This window comes from Lissotriton helveticus, chromosome 7, assembly GCF_964261635.1.
Source record: "Lissotriton helveticus chromosome 7, aLisHel1.1, whole genome shotgun sequence".
NCBI lineage: Eukaryota > Metazoa > Chordata > Amphibia > Caudata > Salamandridae > Lissotriton > Lissotriton helveticus.
In genome coordinates this window covers 81,688,461-81,704,873 of record NC_136068.1, presented here as the reverse complement: position 1 = coordinate 81,704,873, position 16,413 = coordinate 81,688,461, and the positions used below count along the sequence as shown (strand labels likewise).

General features: G+C 45.6%; 1 protein-coding gene and 1 non-coding gene across 4 annotated transcripts in view; both read right to left on the bottom strand.

Moving 5' to 3' along the window:
- NCAPD2 (non-SMC condensin I complex subunit D2) overlaps positions 1–14,194 on the bottom strand; it is a 71,201-nt gene extending 57,007 nt beyond the window's left edge. The window contains exons 1-5 of one of the 3 annotated variants that reach the window (XM_078651548.1): positions 14,132–14,194; positions 4,279–4,404; positions 4,113–4,188; positions 1,033–1,091; positions 423–604 (exon numbers count right to left, since the gene is read on the bottom strand). In XM_078651548.1, coding sequence (XP_078507674.1) covers positions 423–604; positions 1,033–1,091; positions 4,113–4,188; positions 4,279–4,396 — 435 coding nt within the window. In that variant the 5' untranslated portion in view covers positions 4,397–4,404; positions 14,132–14,194. Of the gene's footprint in view, positions 1–422; positions 605–1,032; positions 1,092–4,112; positions 4,189–4,278; positions 4,405–4,553; positions 4,668–9,513; positions 9,624–14,131 lie in introns of those variants that run through there. The other 2 variants (XM_078651547.1, XM_078651546.1) reach the window with 2 other exon arrangements.
- On the bottom strand, positions 680–981 carry LOC144771295 (small nucleolar RNA U85). The gene has a single exon (XR_013599238.1). It is a non-coding gene; the product is annotated as a small nucleolar RNA U85 (small nucleolar RNA).
- Positions 14,195–16,413: the final 2,219 nt, after the last annotated feature.

The following is a 16,413-nucleotide window of genomic DNA, read 5'->3' as shown; positions in this document are numbered from 1 at the left end:
CCAAGACTCCGTGGATATAGATTCTGCGAGTCAGAGCAGTACCATGCATTCTAAAGGAAGAACCTGACAACCGCAGCCAGGTGGACATCCCAAACTCATGGGTTGGGCAGTTTGGGAGACGGAATAATGTTACAGCCCGTCCGGAGGAAAGGATAACTCCGAGGCAGTGTACATTACACCTATCTAGAGTGGATGTGTATTTCAGTAAAAACATTTTAGGACATTCATGGACAAGCCAGATTCAAATTTCTGAATAGAAAAAAAGTGTGTCTGGAAGAATGGATGATACACTTGACTGCATGCTTAAACCTTGATCAGTCGCTTGTGCCTCCCTCCTGCTTTAATGCTCTGTCCCCTTCACAGCATATGATTTGCCTCCCCTCCCCCACCCCCCTTTAGATCGCCACTATCCCTCAACTCACCCGGCCACCTGCCTCCAGGTTGACCAGCCCAGTCTTATAAGTCTCTGCCTCGAATGCTTCCACTAGCTGAGTGAGAAGGTAGCAGTTCATCTTGAGAGTGTTGAGATGGGTGCAGCGATCAGCAGAGCTGAGGGTCAGGTCCTCCAAGACAGCAGGCAGCTCACTGGCATGACGAGACACCACTGGGAGGAGAGATCAAGCAAATTCTGTAAACACTTAAAGTTTGACTAGCTAATAACCATCAGAAGGGGTTGTTCAGCATCAGATTACCAAAGTATTAGGATCATGCCACACCAGCAATTTTCAGGCCACACCCCCATAACCCAACCTTTTGGAACTGGATATACCTTGTCTGCAGGCCCAGACTCTGGAACCAGTTCCCTCCCTCTGAAAGCTCAGGAGAAAGGGAGTGGAGACTGCAGTTTATTGTCGGCCCGGCCTTACAGCGAGTGCACATAGCTCAGTATCACCCACCAAGATTACGGGCCAGTATAGGTTAGGATACAGGAGTATAGCCTGTCAAGTGAGGTCACAGAAGCCACAATTTTCATCATTTAGCATTGAACAGTGGAGGGGAGAGTAAGGGGATAAGATGAAATCTACAACAAACCTTTAACTAGAAGTTCCAATGTGTCCTCCTTCAGCTCAAGGTTAATTGTTCTAAAATGACTGGGGGTGTAACAGACAGAAAAGTCAGGAGGTGACAGACTGATTTACAAAATACCACACGCAATATAGAATACAAGATGGGCTTATTTTACAGCACTAATATAACTAAAATAAATGATGTCCCTTCAATTACTATTACAAACGCCTAGGAAACATTCAAAATACATAATAAATATAAAAAATAACGCAAACCACAACTCCCAACGTCCTTCAATGCTGTTATTTCCCTTTTCTGAACACAAATGTAACTATCTAGAAGAGGGGTCTCCAATCTTTTCTGTAGTGAGCTACTTCTGATCAGTGAAAATCTTTGTAAGTTACTGATGGCTGAACAACTCGTGCATGGTTACCAGACACCCCCACACCTAGCTTCATTAACCCCTTGCGCGCGGACAACCCCCAGCCGACCGACGTCACAGTGGGCGTGTGCAGAGGACAGCCGGGTCCATCCGAACTCCGCCCACTCAAAACACCCGCACTGCGCGAAAATTCACACGGGAAGGGTTAACTTTAAGGCTAATGTCAGTCAAGCCAAAACCTATAGCTTGAAAAAATACTTGGACTGGGGGCTCTATAATGGGGCTTCCATGTGCGTCAGGGAGCAAGATCTTTTGTGATGTATGAACATGTGTATGAATTGGATACATGTGTATGGGTGACAGAGCCTGTGTGTACTTGTGGCACAGGGCGTTTCTTTCACCATATGTGGCACAGTTACAGGTATAACAAACATACAACCATTTTTTTAATGGAAGAAATTTGAAGTGCAGAAAAATGTTCAAAGCATGAAACATTTTTATGCACTTTAAATTTCTCACACTTAAAAATTCCTGTATTTTTCAGGTATACATATAGCAGTGTCCACTGGGAGCAGAAGGCCCACTGTAAATACAACACTTTGAAAATGGGATAAAATTATAACTTAATTTTATCTTCCTTTCAAAACCATTCAGAAACAGCATTTTGTTGTCAGCTTCAATATGGAATCGACAACGACTGAGTTACATACCTCAGTGCTTCAGTTATTCACCTCTGTGCCCCTTGGGTTGTAAATCTGACTGAGCACTGCTCATTATCAGGTGCTGCTATAGGCACACTGATAATGTAAAATAAACACAGCCTTGTGCTCATTTAAAAAAAAAAGTTCCAGGCTGTGAGCTACTCTAATGGGGGTCTCAGAGCTACTGGTAGTTTGCAATCGACTGGTTGGAGACACCTGATCTAGAAATTACTTTCTGCTGGAGTACTAAGGTCACAGAAAGGTACATCAGTGTTAACATGCTTTTCGAAAAAGGCTGCCAATGCCAAAATAAAATATATATAAACTAACATGTTTTCCTTTGCCTAGAATTGACGAGCGAAGGGATTTCCTTTTTAGGGGATGTTAAAGAGGCAGTTACAAAGTCATACCGGTCTAGTCCAATCGAACCAAAAATTTGGCGGACATGGCCTATGATCCATCATGTTGGATTGAGGGATTCAGTAGTTCATATGATCTGAAGTATACATGAGGGTTAATTGTGCTGCACTATCCAGGAGGTAACATGTGGCGCTACTTAAAACTTCCAATAAGTGATTTCGCCTTTCGGCCCACTCAGTGTCTCTCATACCACGAAACCGGTGGTTGCAGGGTTGACAGAGGAACGTTTGTTGAATAGTTTACATATTTCAAGACACAATCATAATCTGAATTTATAACTAATGATCTACTTGTGATCAGGGCACAAGAGGGGAGTTTTGTTTAATCCCATCTCAGAGGTTACCTATCTAGGTTGACATTCTCAAATTGTTAATACTAAAATTGCTTAGTGACTAGTCAATCACCTGGTTACTCCTTTTTAATGTATTTTCTTAATCTCTACCATGAAGCGCCAACCAATTTCTTTCAGTCATCTGTCCACCACCCCCACTCTATGAAGAGAAATTGAACAGTCAAACAATGTTTCGGGTACCAGGGAGGAAATTCAATTGCAACTGAAGAGGGACAAAGATCACAATTTCCAGTAAGAGTCCTTACGTCATAAAACTGGGGCATGACAGATTCAAGAATGGGGTTGGTAGCTCCCTGGGGAGGAGTTTATCGATGGAGTTGTTGGCTGAACATTTTGTCCTTCATACCAAGAACAGAGCAAGTTTCCCATGCTAAAAATCACAGCAATGTATCAGCAGTATGGAATAGAAATAAGTATTGCATAACTCAGACTCAAATTACCACAAAATGTTGCCAGGGAAGCCTGGAGCAAAATATACCAACACAAGTAAGCATATTTGTATCTATGGAACACAGCAAAAAACTAGTTATCTACGAATTGCAAGAACTTAATTAATGGGTAGATAAATATTGGGTTTCAACTAGAAGTAAGATCTGTAGAAGAAAGTAAAAGACTGAAGCAAACATCCTTTACGATTACAGACTAACAAAGCCAGCCAGCCAATGTCAATGAACCATGTAGTTTTATTAGTAGTAACATAATATAAAAGTCCAAGCTATTCGTGGAATTAACTAATTATCTTTAAGCGCATCAAAAAAATGCAATGTGATAAATCAAATGTTTACGGTGACATGGAACGTGAAGGTTAGAGCCCATATCTGGAACAGGTGACACTGGAAATAGTCAAGAGCCATCTTTCACACGGATAAAAAAAAATAAGTGTGGTAACAGAGCATTAACAAAATAGTCGGGCGACCTAAGTGTTACCCAGCCTGATCTCCAATTGTACCAATAACTTAATCTAGGATGAATCAATCAATTATGCGTCATGTGCATTAACTTTTATAGAAGTACAGGCTCTAAGCTGATCAGGATGTAATATTCCATTTTACTGATCCCATGCAAACACTTATACTTCAACATCTTTAAGCTGCCAGAACTGACTATATCCTAGCAAACTCAGCAGCAGCCCATGTAACTATTTTTAAAAGCACAGGTAGGTCTAAACCTGTGACTTAAATAATACATTCTTGTGGCAAGCACACAGACATATTAAGTTGGAGGATGTGCAAGACAGGCGAGTACTTACTGTAGGATGCTGTAGATAGTGTCAAAATGCTCCAAGATGGCCATTGGACCCGCCACTCTGAAGGCAGACTGGAAAGCTGAAGGGGAATGATAGAAAGGTCTGTCACACTAACCCAGTCAGCAGATGAGCCATGTTACCAAACAAATCAAAGCCAACATTGACTCACCGCCTAGTTGAGTGCTAAGCTGTCTGACTGGCAGCACCTCCTGCACCACATATTGATCGATGCCCCCACTGTGCAGTAGCTCCCCAAGCGTCAAAGGGATATGAAATTCGAATGGCATCTTGGCACCTATGTTGGAAAGCAGAACGATACACACCGATAACTTAGAATTATTTCTGCCTTGGGAGTCCCCAGACCCTTAAGGATATACAAACATAACAAAAATCATGATATTGCCGACCTTCACCCACAATACTTAATTCACACAGCATAATTACCTCTAATCATCTCTCTTCGACAGCAGCTGTAGGATGACCAACTCTGTTCGTTTTAACAGTCACTCGCTGCACAATACCACAAAGACTTCGATTCATCATACTCTCTTCCTCCCTTTCTCTAGAACATGTAAGTTTCTAATCCTTGCTCCACAAAGTCCTTCACCACCTCTGGAATTTCTTCACTCTCCAATCACCTACACTTCCCCTAAACATAAACACCAGACCTTTCATTCACTTACGTTTACTGAGCTTGTTTTACACTTAATCTCTTTCAGTGGTTAGGAAACTATCACCACCTTTGGGGACTTTAGTGCTCTTTTAAACTTGCACACATTGTCCCTCCTCCAGATGCACCTTCTTAAACCCTTGCATTTAATTATAATTAGTGTATGCTTCTTGTGCCCTTTTAAGGATGAGCCTACCAGACAGCACAGCCGATAGAAAACGACAGCTTACCAAGATTTTACAATGGGCATAAAGCCCACCCAGTATGTGCCATTTGTTGGCTTTAAGGTCACTCCTTAGCTTGAGTCTTATTCAAGGGTTTGCCTTGTCCTGTCCATCTTTAGTTTGTCCCTACCAATGAGCATAGCCTCTTTGTGTCCTTCCACTGCCAACAGTCAGGGAACTACTTTGTTGTTTTTGCTTAAGCACACCATAAGACTTCATGTTTTTTGAAGTTGTGTCTCTCGAGCGCAGCTCTCTCCAACGCTCAGTGTAGGTTTTTATCACGACTCCCACGTACTTCTAGTTGGAAGTGAGGAAAATGTCCCACTGCGGGGCAGGAATGATATCAGAGCTCTAAAACTGTCTGCAGAGATAATAAAATAAAACACTTCAATGAGCAATTATTGAAACGTAGTTGGAGATTTACTGTACCAAGGACAGAGGAAGCTCATCAGTCTGTACCAGATGCAGCCAAGGACATCACAAGTACAGTCAGACAGGAGGTATTATTTCACGCTGTACAAATTACCCATCTTTTGACATTTACACACTCACCTACATTACTGATTAATTGGTGCTGCAAGAAGCCCACAGCCTCTAAGGTTGGGAGGCGTAGAGGTCTTCGACTGACTAGTATCGACTCACACTAAACAAGCATTGGCATAGCCAATAGGTCTCGCCTTTGGGACCTTATATGTGTTTAGCCATGCAACAGTTGATGTTGTTGCACCAAGAATAATGTGCTGGATTAACTAACCACTTATAAGGTCCCAAAGGCAATGCTTGTTTTTAAAATTGCTGTTATATGGTATTTAAGTGACATTACAGCTGCCTGCAATTTGAGTGCTTCAATGGGTAATACTTTGTTGTGGTTGCCTTCATAAAGGTAGAGGTAAAATGCACTGCACATATTAAAGGCTTGTTAATTTAAAAAAAGTCTGCATCAGTTAATTATTTTATTAAAGTAACATTTGCATGAAAGTTATTTGGCGGTCGGTTTTCTTTAGTTTTCGTGGCCACATATATGCATGGCCTCTTTATTTTTGTGTGACGTATGCTTACAGTAAAAAGAAATATTGATTGCACCAGCATACCAAGGCCAGACCTGATGGCTTTGCAATGCTTTGTTCTAAAACACTCTCGCCGCTGAGTGGATCGTGCCAATACCGGGCTCACTGTCACTTCCTTGCCCCCATCTGCGTTCGTCTCCTGCCATCATCCGGTACAAACCATCTCACTTAGCGGCCAATACCTGCCTGTGCCAGCGCGGCCGCTTAATCAGGGCTCGAAAAATCATTAAAAATGCACTAGACCTGCAGGTCTAATAACCTACAAAATCTGCTTGACCTAACTGAAATGCACTTGACATCTAACTCTGAAAGCTGAGCAAATGTGGCAAATTAACAAGATTTAAAAGCATTTTTATTGCTCATTTACTTGGTGAGCAATAAAGATGCCTTTAAATCTTGCTATCTTGTCACATTTCCTCTGCTTTCAGAGGCTGAGGTCAAGTGTCAGTTTGCATTCCTACTCGTTAGAAAGGGCGAGTAGGACCTAAAAGTAGCTTGTCCTGAATTAATCTGACTCGCAAATGCGAGCGGTCGAGTGAATTTTTCGAGCCCTGTTAATATATAAAGAAGAAAATCAATGGCATGTTAATGGGAAATTTCCAGTTTTTTGGGGGTGGGGGTCGCCTCATAAAAGATTTATTGTTTTAATTGGCACGCGCCGCTCTTGCAATCATTGGGCAAAGCGGCGACGATCCTGCAGGAAAAATATGTAAAATGCCTGCGGAAAGGAGACCAGAATCAAGGGGGGGGGGGGGGGGGGCGCTGTGGCGAACAGAAGGAAGTGACAGGGGGCATAAAAGAAGGAGGAGAAAAGAAGATGGAAAGGAGTAAGGAACACAGGAAGACTAATGGAGGGAGACAAGAGTAATGCAGTGCTTAACAGAGAGAGGGAGCAGGAGGTGACCCCGCAAGTGGTGCGCGAGCAGTCTGTTTTTCGAAGCTCATACTTGTGGTGTGCCGCTGCGTACTCCCGCAAGGTGTCTGCCGCCACAAGTATGTGCTTCGAAAAACAGCTGAACGGCGGCTAAAGGTCTCCTAGGTAGCGCATGCGAGAACTAAAAAGGGCTAAACACTGTCAATGAAAGTGTCACCAAGTCGGTCCAAGACATTTTCTCCTTTTCTATTCTAATTCCCATCACTTTGGATGTTTTATCACCACAGCTCCACAAACCATTTTTTTCTCACTGAGCAGCTAATAGAAATCCACAACGCCTCAACGTTTCCATTTGTTATCCCAAAATTGTGGCATGGAGTGAGCCCTCTTGGATTAAAAGAGGGCACAAAAAAATGCAGATTATGCAGTACATAGTTACACTCCAGATAAACACCACTAATGCACCTCAGTGGAATACAGGTCGGTGAAAATATTTAAATTTCAGAGCAAGAGCCCTCACACACCAACAAGGGTGGCATGCTTCATCATCAGGCTGCTCCTCGTTGAGCTGGCGTTGCAATACCCAACAGGCCCCAGAAAGGGGCTTTTTGCTGAAGTTTTTACTGTTCTAGCAGTAAATGCAGTTTACTTGAAGGTGAAAGGCTTTTTATGAACATGTTAATTTGGGAGGGGGGATAAAATAAATTTAGGAACACTCCCATAATTATTTTGGAGGTTGTGGTTAATGAATAAAAACCAGAGTGTAAATAAAGGTAGGTAATGTTCCTTCTTATTCCCTACCACTGGTCAACATGTTTCTTGCCCTTTTTTTAGCCAGATGTTCTATGGTGAACGTGATGCTGTTCCAATACTACAGGTTTGCTTGCCCGTGTCAGTATAATAAACACCTGCCCAAGCAATAGTATCACAGTGAATGGAGTAAGATATTGCAACCAATAAGTGCATGGCGACTTGATTGTCGAGGACGGTAAAGTGGTGCTATCACTTGGGTGATGGCGAGTTCCATAAGTTATACTACACAAAAATTTCCACGGGTCTAGAGCAAAACAACAAATCTCTCTCAAAGATACACCAATCAAAGACCTAAAAGATTCTGTGCATGTGTGAAAAAATCTCCTCGGGAGTAAGGATACCCATCAGTTACCACTCGGTGCCACCCTTAGTCATCATCTGGGTCTCCTCTTGGCACTTCCATCGTGAAACATAAATGGTGAACTGAGGGACCTGGTGGTTATATCCCACACCAAACTATGAATCACTGGATAACCCCCAGATGTCCACTAGTAATGATTTGTGATAGGAGAACAATTATATTGCAGTGCAGAAATAAATCAAAAAGTGACTTAAAATTGGGTAAATGAGAGAAACATTATATTATTGGTATCACTCAGTGCCCAAGACTAGGAACAGTGCAAACACGGCAGTTTTCAACAAATACCTGCCAGAATGGTTAATAGGTCGACATGTTTCAGCAACAAATGAGGAAAATTATGTCCTCTGCCTCCACTCTGCCCATCGGTACTCCAGACAGTCTTCCAAGGCATGGAAGACCGTCTGGAGTACCGACGGGCAGAGCGGTGCTTCGTCTCCCCGAGCCGCAGCCAGGTGAGGTGGGGTTCAATCCTGCTGCTGACTAGTGGCCAATCAGTCCACGTGCAGAGGGTTTTATTGTACACCTAGGATTCTAGGTGACATGGTTGTTTCTTCTTTTTTATACTTCTTTATTATTTGTTGTGCACATTGCAGTAGCAATTCCAATTGAGGTCCTGAGAAAGGCAGAGGACATAATTTACCTCATTTGCTGCTGAAACATGTCGACCAGTTAACCAGACCCAGATGATGACTAAGGGCGACACTGAGTGGTGACTGATGGGTATCCTTACTCCCGAGGAGATCTTTTCACACATGCACAGAATATTTTAGGTCTTTGCTTGGTATATCTTTGAGGTAGATTTGTTGTTTTGCTCTAGAGCCGTGGACATTTTTGTGTAGTATAGTTAGAATTTGGGAGCTATGTCCATGCAAGGTCTTTAAACATTCCCTAGGACCCTTCCCTAACGGTTTGTGATATATAGAGTGCCATATCGTCTGCTGACTTGATACGAGAGCTTTGAATATCCCTGCTCGAGTTCAGCCTCAACTTGAAGCACTCGCACCTGCGTTCCAATCTATGCACATGAAAGTAACTTTGGAGGCGCCCTATCAACTACCCAAACTTAGGACAAGGGTTGGTTATATTATATGTTTAAGAGAATGGCCTTTCTCCGACAGACACGCGACAATCTTTGCAGAGCCCAGAATCACATGATACGGAGCCAGAGAATTGGAGGGCGCGAGGCATTTATACACATACGACCCAGAAACTGCCTATAACTCCAACCAACCAAAGAAGCCCCTGGGCATTGAATCGTCATCCAAATAATGGTCAGTTTCACGTCCCTCCACGTTATTATGTCACTACCAAAGTACTACAAAAACAACCTCAGACACGCTTCACCGCCGTACAGCAACGAACAACGACATCACGCACCCGCGCGCTACTACTCACCTCCTTCGGACACAACGTTTCGAAACACAGTCCTCAGCAACGTACGAGACCTCGTTCAAATCCGGCGCGCAGGAAACAGAGCAACGGTCTCAGCACAACGAGAGGAAGGGAGGCACAAGCCAATCGAAAAGAGAGCGCACAAAATGTCCAATTAGATTGTCCTATTGAAAAACATGCCGGCCAATTAGATTGGCGGCTTGTGGTGCCAACCAATCACGATCTCCGTCCAAACGTCCATTAAATGAAGTCTTTCATGTAGGAGGGAGACATCATTTCCTGTTCCCGCCTACCTAAACACCGGTATTTCAGAAACAAGCATTGAAAATGCAATAGGTCTCGCAATAGAAGAGTTTAACTTTTTTCGTTTTGCAAATGGATGAGTGGCGTTGCGTGGATGAGTGGCGTTGCGTGGATGAGTGGCGTTGCGTGGATGAGTGGCGTTGCGTGGATGAGTGGAGTGTGAGTGGCGTTGCGTGTGTGAGTGGCGTTGCGTGTGTGAGTGGCGTTGCGTGTGTGAGTGGCGTTGCGTGTGTGAGTGGCGTTGCGTGTGTGAGTGGGGTTGGAATGCAATAGGTTTCGCATTAGAAAAGTTGTAGTTATTGGTCTTGTAAATGACATAATTTATTTATTTTTTCGTTGTTAAAATTGCTAAATTGATGGCTTTGTCATTTACAATGCCAATAGTTATAACTTTTGCGAATGTGACACCTATAGCATTTGGAATGCAACATGTTTTGTATTTACGTGACTTATATGGCAGCTCTGGTCGTTATGCTACATCTCTAGATAGTTTTATCTTTCGCAAATGTGACACCTATTGTAACACAATATGTGTTGTGAGGGTGAGTGAGGGTGAGGGGTTGAGGGTGAGGGGTTGAGGGTGAGTGAGGGTGAGGGTGAGTGAGGGTGAGGGTGAGTGAGGGTGAGGGGTTGAGGGTGAGTGAGGGTGAGGGGTTGAGGGTGAGTGAGGGTGAGGTGTTGAGGGTGAGTGAGGGTGAGGTGTTGAGGGTGAGTGAGGGTGAGGGGTTGAGGGTGAGTGAGGGTGAGGGGTTGAGGGTGAGTGAGGGTGAGGGGTTGAGGGTGAGGGGTTGAGGGTGAGGGGTTGAGGGTGAGGGGTTGAGGGTGGGTGAGGGTGGGTGAGGGTGAGGGGTTGAGGGTGTGAGGGTGAGGGGTTGAGGGTGAGTGAGGGTGGGTGAGGGTGAGGGGTTGATGGTGAGTGAGGGTGAGGGTGAGTGAGGGTGAGTGAGGGTGAGGGGTTGAGGGTGAGTGAGGGTGAGTGAGTGTGAGGGGTTGAGGGTGAGTGAGGGTGAGGGGTTGAGGGTGAGGGGTTGAGGGTGAGTGAGGGTGAGGCTGAGGGGTTGAGGGTGAGTGAGGGTGAGTGAGAGTGAGGGTGAGTGGTGGGTTGAGGGTGAAGGGTTGAGGGTGGGTGAGGGGTTGAGGGTGAGTGAGGGTGAGGGGTTGAGGGTGAGTGAGGGTGAGGCGTTGAGGGTGAGTGAGGGTGAGTGTGGGTGAGGGTGAGGGTGAGGGGTTGAGGGTGAGTGAGGGTGAGGGTGAGTGAGTGTGAGGGGTTGAGGGTGAGTGAGGGTGAGGGGTTGAGGGTGAGGGGTTGAGGGTGAGTGAGGGTGAGGCTGAGGGGTTGAGGGTGAGTGAGGGTGAGTGAGAGTGAGGGTGAGTGGTGGGTTGAGGGTGAAGGGTTGAGGGTGGGTGAGGGTGAGGGGTTGAGGGTGAGTGAGGGTGAGGGGTTGAGGGTGAGTGAGGGTGAGGCGTTGAGGGTGAGTGAGGGTGAGGGTGAGTGTGGGTGAGGGTGAGTGAGGGTGAGGGTGAGTGAGGGTGAGTGAGGGTGAGGGTGAGTGAGGGTGAGTGAGGAAAGCATGTTAATACAAGCATTGGAAATGCAATAGGTCTCGCAATAGAAAAGTTTGAGCTTTTGGTGTGGTAAATGTAAATATTTTTAAATTTTTGTTTATGTTTTGCAAATTATAAAAGTATTAATTTTGTTATTTGAAATGCCAATAGTTATAAATTGTATTGGGTTGGATGATGGTTGCGGGGAGAAGGTGTAAGGAGCTAGGATTGCGTGTGCATGTCTGCAAGTGCGGAAAATCGTTTAGAGGGGTGGGGGAAGCAGTTAGAGAGCGTGAATGGCGACAGCTAAGTGTGGGCTTTTGCAGGGATGGCTTTTGCAGGGAAGGAAGTCGGCGGGGAAAGGGGATCTCAGCAGTGGAGGTGGAAGCCTGTGATTGGGTGTGAGCAGTGGGTGAGCTAGGTGGTGGGATTTATGCAACTGGTTACATAAGGGAAACCTGTTTCTCGGTTCACTCTTGGCAATGTTTTTAGAGTACAGGGGTTTTCTTGAAGGCTTCATATTTGAAACAATTTCTTTCAATAAATGTCCATCAAAATAAAATTCTAATGCTAAAAAATAAATAACTTTTTTAATTTTGAATGATCTTTCTCGTATGTTTACATGACAAGTGTTCCCCGATTTACGCGCAACATCTTTGTATGGCTCAGCTCTTGTTATGGTTCTTTTAACAAGCCAGACCCCATGCTGATACAATAAAAGCGGAAGATATATAAAACAAAGGTCCTTTGCCACAGAGTACCCTATTTAACCGCCTCAGCAAAAATTAGACCAAGGAAGATCGCATTAATATGGTCCGCTACTGTAACACTGAGCGCATGTGTTTATACACATCAGTTTGTTTTATATTACACATGACGATTCATAGAAAAATATAAAAAATAAATGCCTTATACTATCAATGGTTTTATATATTTTAATGATAAGCAGCTCTAATCGACATTAAGATATAGGTAAACAACATCACTTGTGCTTGCAAAAGCTACATATAATATACAACTGTTTGTAATACACGCCCGATGTGTATACTAGCAAATGAAGGTAACCTAAAATTCAAGTGTGATTTTAATGTAGACAGCAGACTAAACAGAGGCCATACAAAGTGTTTGAAGTACGCACTCGCTTTGCATGTAAGTAGAAGGAGATGGCAGAAAAACAAATAGTGTGAATTGAATGGCGCCAGCAAACTAAAGAGAGACTAGACAGCCTGTTTGTGACGGGCGCTTGCTTCGCATGTAAGTCGAGGGAGATAACAGTGGAAGGAAAGATATAATGTAACAGAACACACAAAAGAGAGGACAAATAAAAAGTGTTTATAATGCGCACGCGGTTTGCACCTAAGAAAACGAAGATATCAGCAAAATAAATAGTGTGAACTGAATATTTCACCCCCGTGATCGATGTGCTAGCGGGGGCTTGTGGTGGAGAGTGGGGAGAGAAGCTGAAGTTTCAGTAAGCGGGGTTGGGTTCAAATTTGGATGAGTGAGGGACGTGGGGAGGATCGCATGGCTCGGGAGGAGGCTAAAGGGGGATGGGTGCAGGGGGATTGTGTCCCGGGCTGCGTGGTTCAATGGAAGTGAAGGAATGTGGGGGGGGGGGGTGGTAATCGGCGGGGCGCAGGAAGAACTGGGGGGGTGCTCGCATGAGTTGGGTAGTCGCATGCAAAAGCCTTTCATCCTTCTGAGTCCGTTTCGGTTGGGGTACAGTTAAAAGAAAAACAAGTCGGATGGGGTGGGGGGTGGGGGAGAAGGAGAGTGAGCAGCTTGAGGCGCTATTGATGAGTTGTAAATGGTGGCGCCGTCGATAAGAAAGACTCTACTCGTGGCTGTGCCAAGTGGGCAAAAACTCATCAGACTGAACCTTCCACTTGTGCGGTACGAACAAAGCAAGAGGCAAACTGTTGGCAGACCGAGGGCCATCGACAAGAAGGTGCATCCCTGCCGTGTAAAGTAGCTGTAAAAAACACGCAGCATATGTCGGCCGGAGCTAAAAAGAAAAGAAAGGTCTAATATTGCAATGCTGGTCAGCGCATTTAGCGTCACGAAGCCTCGAGTAATGTGATAAAACTTATGTTGCACATAAATCAACATGATGTAAATACAAACAAGTGAAAGCGGGATGTAATTAGGGGGGAGGAGAAGTCTGGGCAGGCAGGATGACTCAGGGGAGGGGGCTGAGCGGGGCAGAGCGGCATGTGGGTGTGAAGAAGCCGGGCCTTTGAAGTGAAGCTAAGCTTCACTTCAAAGGTGTCGGAGGAATGCGGCGGCTGTGCACGCGCTTTTAAGCTCAATGCACATGCGCATTGAGCTTAAAAGTCACGGGCACTGCAAGGAATCGCCACGATTCCTTGCTTCTTAGTTAAAGCTTGTATAAGCCGCAATAGGCTCGCAAGCTCGATGCGCATGCGCATCGACAGGCGAGACCTAAAAATGGGCAGCGTTCTAGTTTATATAAGAAGCCTCCCTACAAAGTCATGGTCGCGGACTAGCTGTAAAATGGTGGATTATTTAGCCCCGAGATGGTGGTCCCGACGCCATACCCGAACTCTTACTCATAAAAGCTTTGGCAAAACAAAACAGTTTGGTTTTATATGATACAAATATTATAATCAGGGGTTAGGGTCCATTGCTTGACAGGGAAATGCGGTGCCCGCTGTTCCAATCTGCATGTTACTAGGTACTTGGAATCCCTGGTACCTTCCCACTCCAAAGTATGTTCTCCACCTTTGACTTAAAGAAGTGCAAAAATACTCACTGTGTATCCCAGTGTAGAGCAGGGAGGGTGACCATATTTTTGTTATACAAAACTAAAAGACGAAATTGCCTGAAGACAAAGAAGAAGGACAACCAAATGGCAGCGTTCATGGACACAAATGAAGGACAACAATTACTTCACCCACCAATATGGAAGTCAACGTACCACTTGAGAAGGCAAGGTTTTTAGTGCGACAGTATGTATTTAGCTCTTCCTAGGCAATTGTAGGGGGTCACCGGCGCCCATTGGGTAGGGTGACCAACTGGCATGGGTGCAAATTCAGGACGGTGAGTGTAAAAATTCAGGCCAAAGGGTCAAAATTCAGGACAGAATGTCAAAATTCATAACAAAAATTCCAGACAAAAAGTCACAGACACATCAGAGAAGGTCACTCAATAGGATATAAGTAAGTAGAAGGATAACCAAGATAAGTACAGGGGTGCAATGTACAGCAGGCAAGAGAAAAACAGTGCTGTTCTCTTTCGGATCAGCACAATCACTAACTATGTGCTACTCTTGCCCATTAATTTCGTCCTAGCACTGCAAGGTGATTGTTCAAACCTAGGTACAGGGTAAAGGAGCAGTGCTTTACAGAGTGCAACTTCAGATAATTAAAATAAATGCAACCCTGTGAGATCGGCATACTTGCGTATGATAACCAGCCTGGTGCACTGAATCTGGTCTGGTTCTGCAAACTCTTTCTGTCTCATTTCCCTCATCTCAGTCTCTTGCTTGCTCTTCCTCAAATGTCTCTCACTGTTTGTTTTTCCTTCTCTACTTTTTTTAGGTCTCGCCTGAGCCAATGCGCTTAGGCATTGCTCCGGCGAGAGTATAGTAAGCGGAAAAGAACAGTCTACCAAAACTGCTGCGGATCGCATACCTTTCATGTGATCCATGCGCGTGCACAGAGCCAGCCATATCACACACCACCATTTATCTGTGCCTCAGCATCAGACTTCAGAGGCTGCCGCTCCCCCCCCTGCACAACGCGCTCCACCATTTGTCTGTGCCTCTGCATCAGACTTCAAAGGTTGCTGCTCCCCCGCCACCCCTCCCCCCTGCCACAGCAATGCCGAAAGCTTGTTTCTGGACAAAAGTGAAAGCCTACCGTGCTTGTTTACAGTAGCCTTGCTCCTCAAATGCTGTTGCTGTGTTGCCATCTCTCTAGGACACTCAGTTTGAAAACACTCGACTTTCTAGCTGCAATGCTACATCCGCTATGCTTTGCCTCTAGACACGTTGATCCCTCGCAGACTGTGCTGACTGCCCCTCCTGATTCTGAAACTGACCAACGCAGTCTCTTCTCTCTGTCTTATGATGTCTGCCCTGCCACCATTTACTTCGGACCCTCCACCTCCTCACCCTCACACACCCTCACCCCGTCACCCTCACCCTCCCTCACCTCACACACCACATCACTCAGGAACACCACCACATCACTCAGGGACACCACCACATCACTCAGAGGCACCACTCAGGGGCACAACCACATCACTCAGGAACACCACCACATCACTCAGGGGCACCACCACATCACTCAGGGACACCACCACGTCACTCAGGGGCACCACCACATCACTCAGGGACACCACCACATCACTCGGGAACACCACCACATCACTCGGGAACACCACCACATTACTCGGGAACACCACCACATCACTCATGGACACCACCACATCACTCAGGGACACCACCACATCACTCAGGGACCCCACCACATCACTCAGGGGCACCACCACATCACTTCATCACTCAGGGGCACCACCACATCACTCAGGGGCACCACCACATCACTTGGGGACACCATCACATCACTCGGGGACACCACCACATCACTCAGGAACACCACCACATCACTCAGGAGCACCACCACATCACTCAGGGACACCAACACATCACCCAGGGACACCACCACATCACTCAGGAACACCACCACATCACTCAGGAACACCACCACATCACGCAGGGACACCACCACATCACTCAGGGGCACCACCACATCACTTAGGGACACCACCACATCCCTCAGGGACACCACCATATCACTCAGGGACACCACCACATCACTTTGGGACACCACCACATCACTCAGGGACACCACCGCATCACTCGGGAACACCACCACATCACTCGGGAACACCACCACATCACTCGGGGACACCACCACATCACTCGGAGACACCACCACATCAGTCTGGGACACCACCACATCACTCTGGGGCACCACCACATCACTCAGGGGCACCACCACATCACTCGGGTACACCACCACACCACTC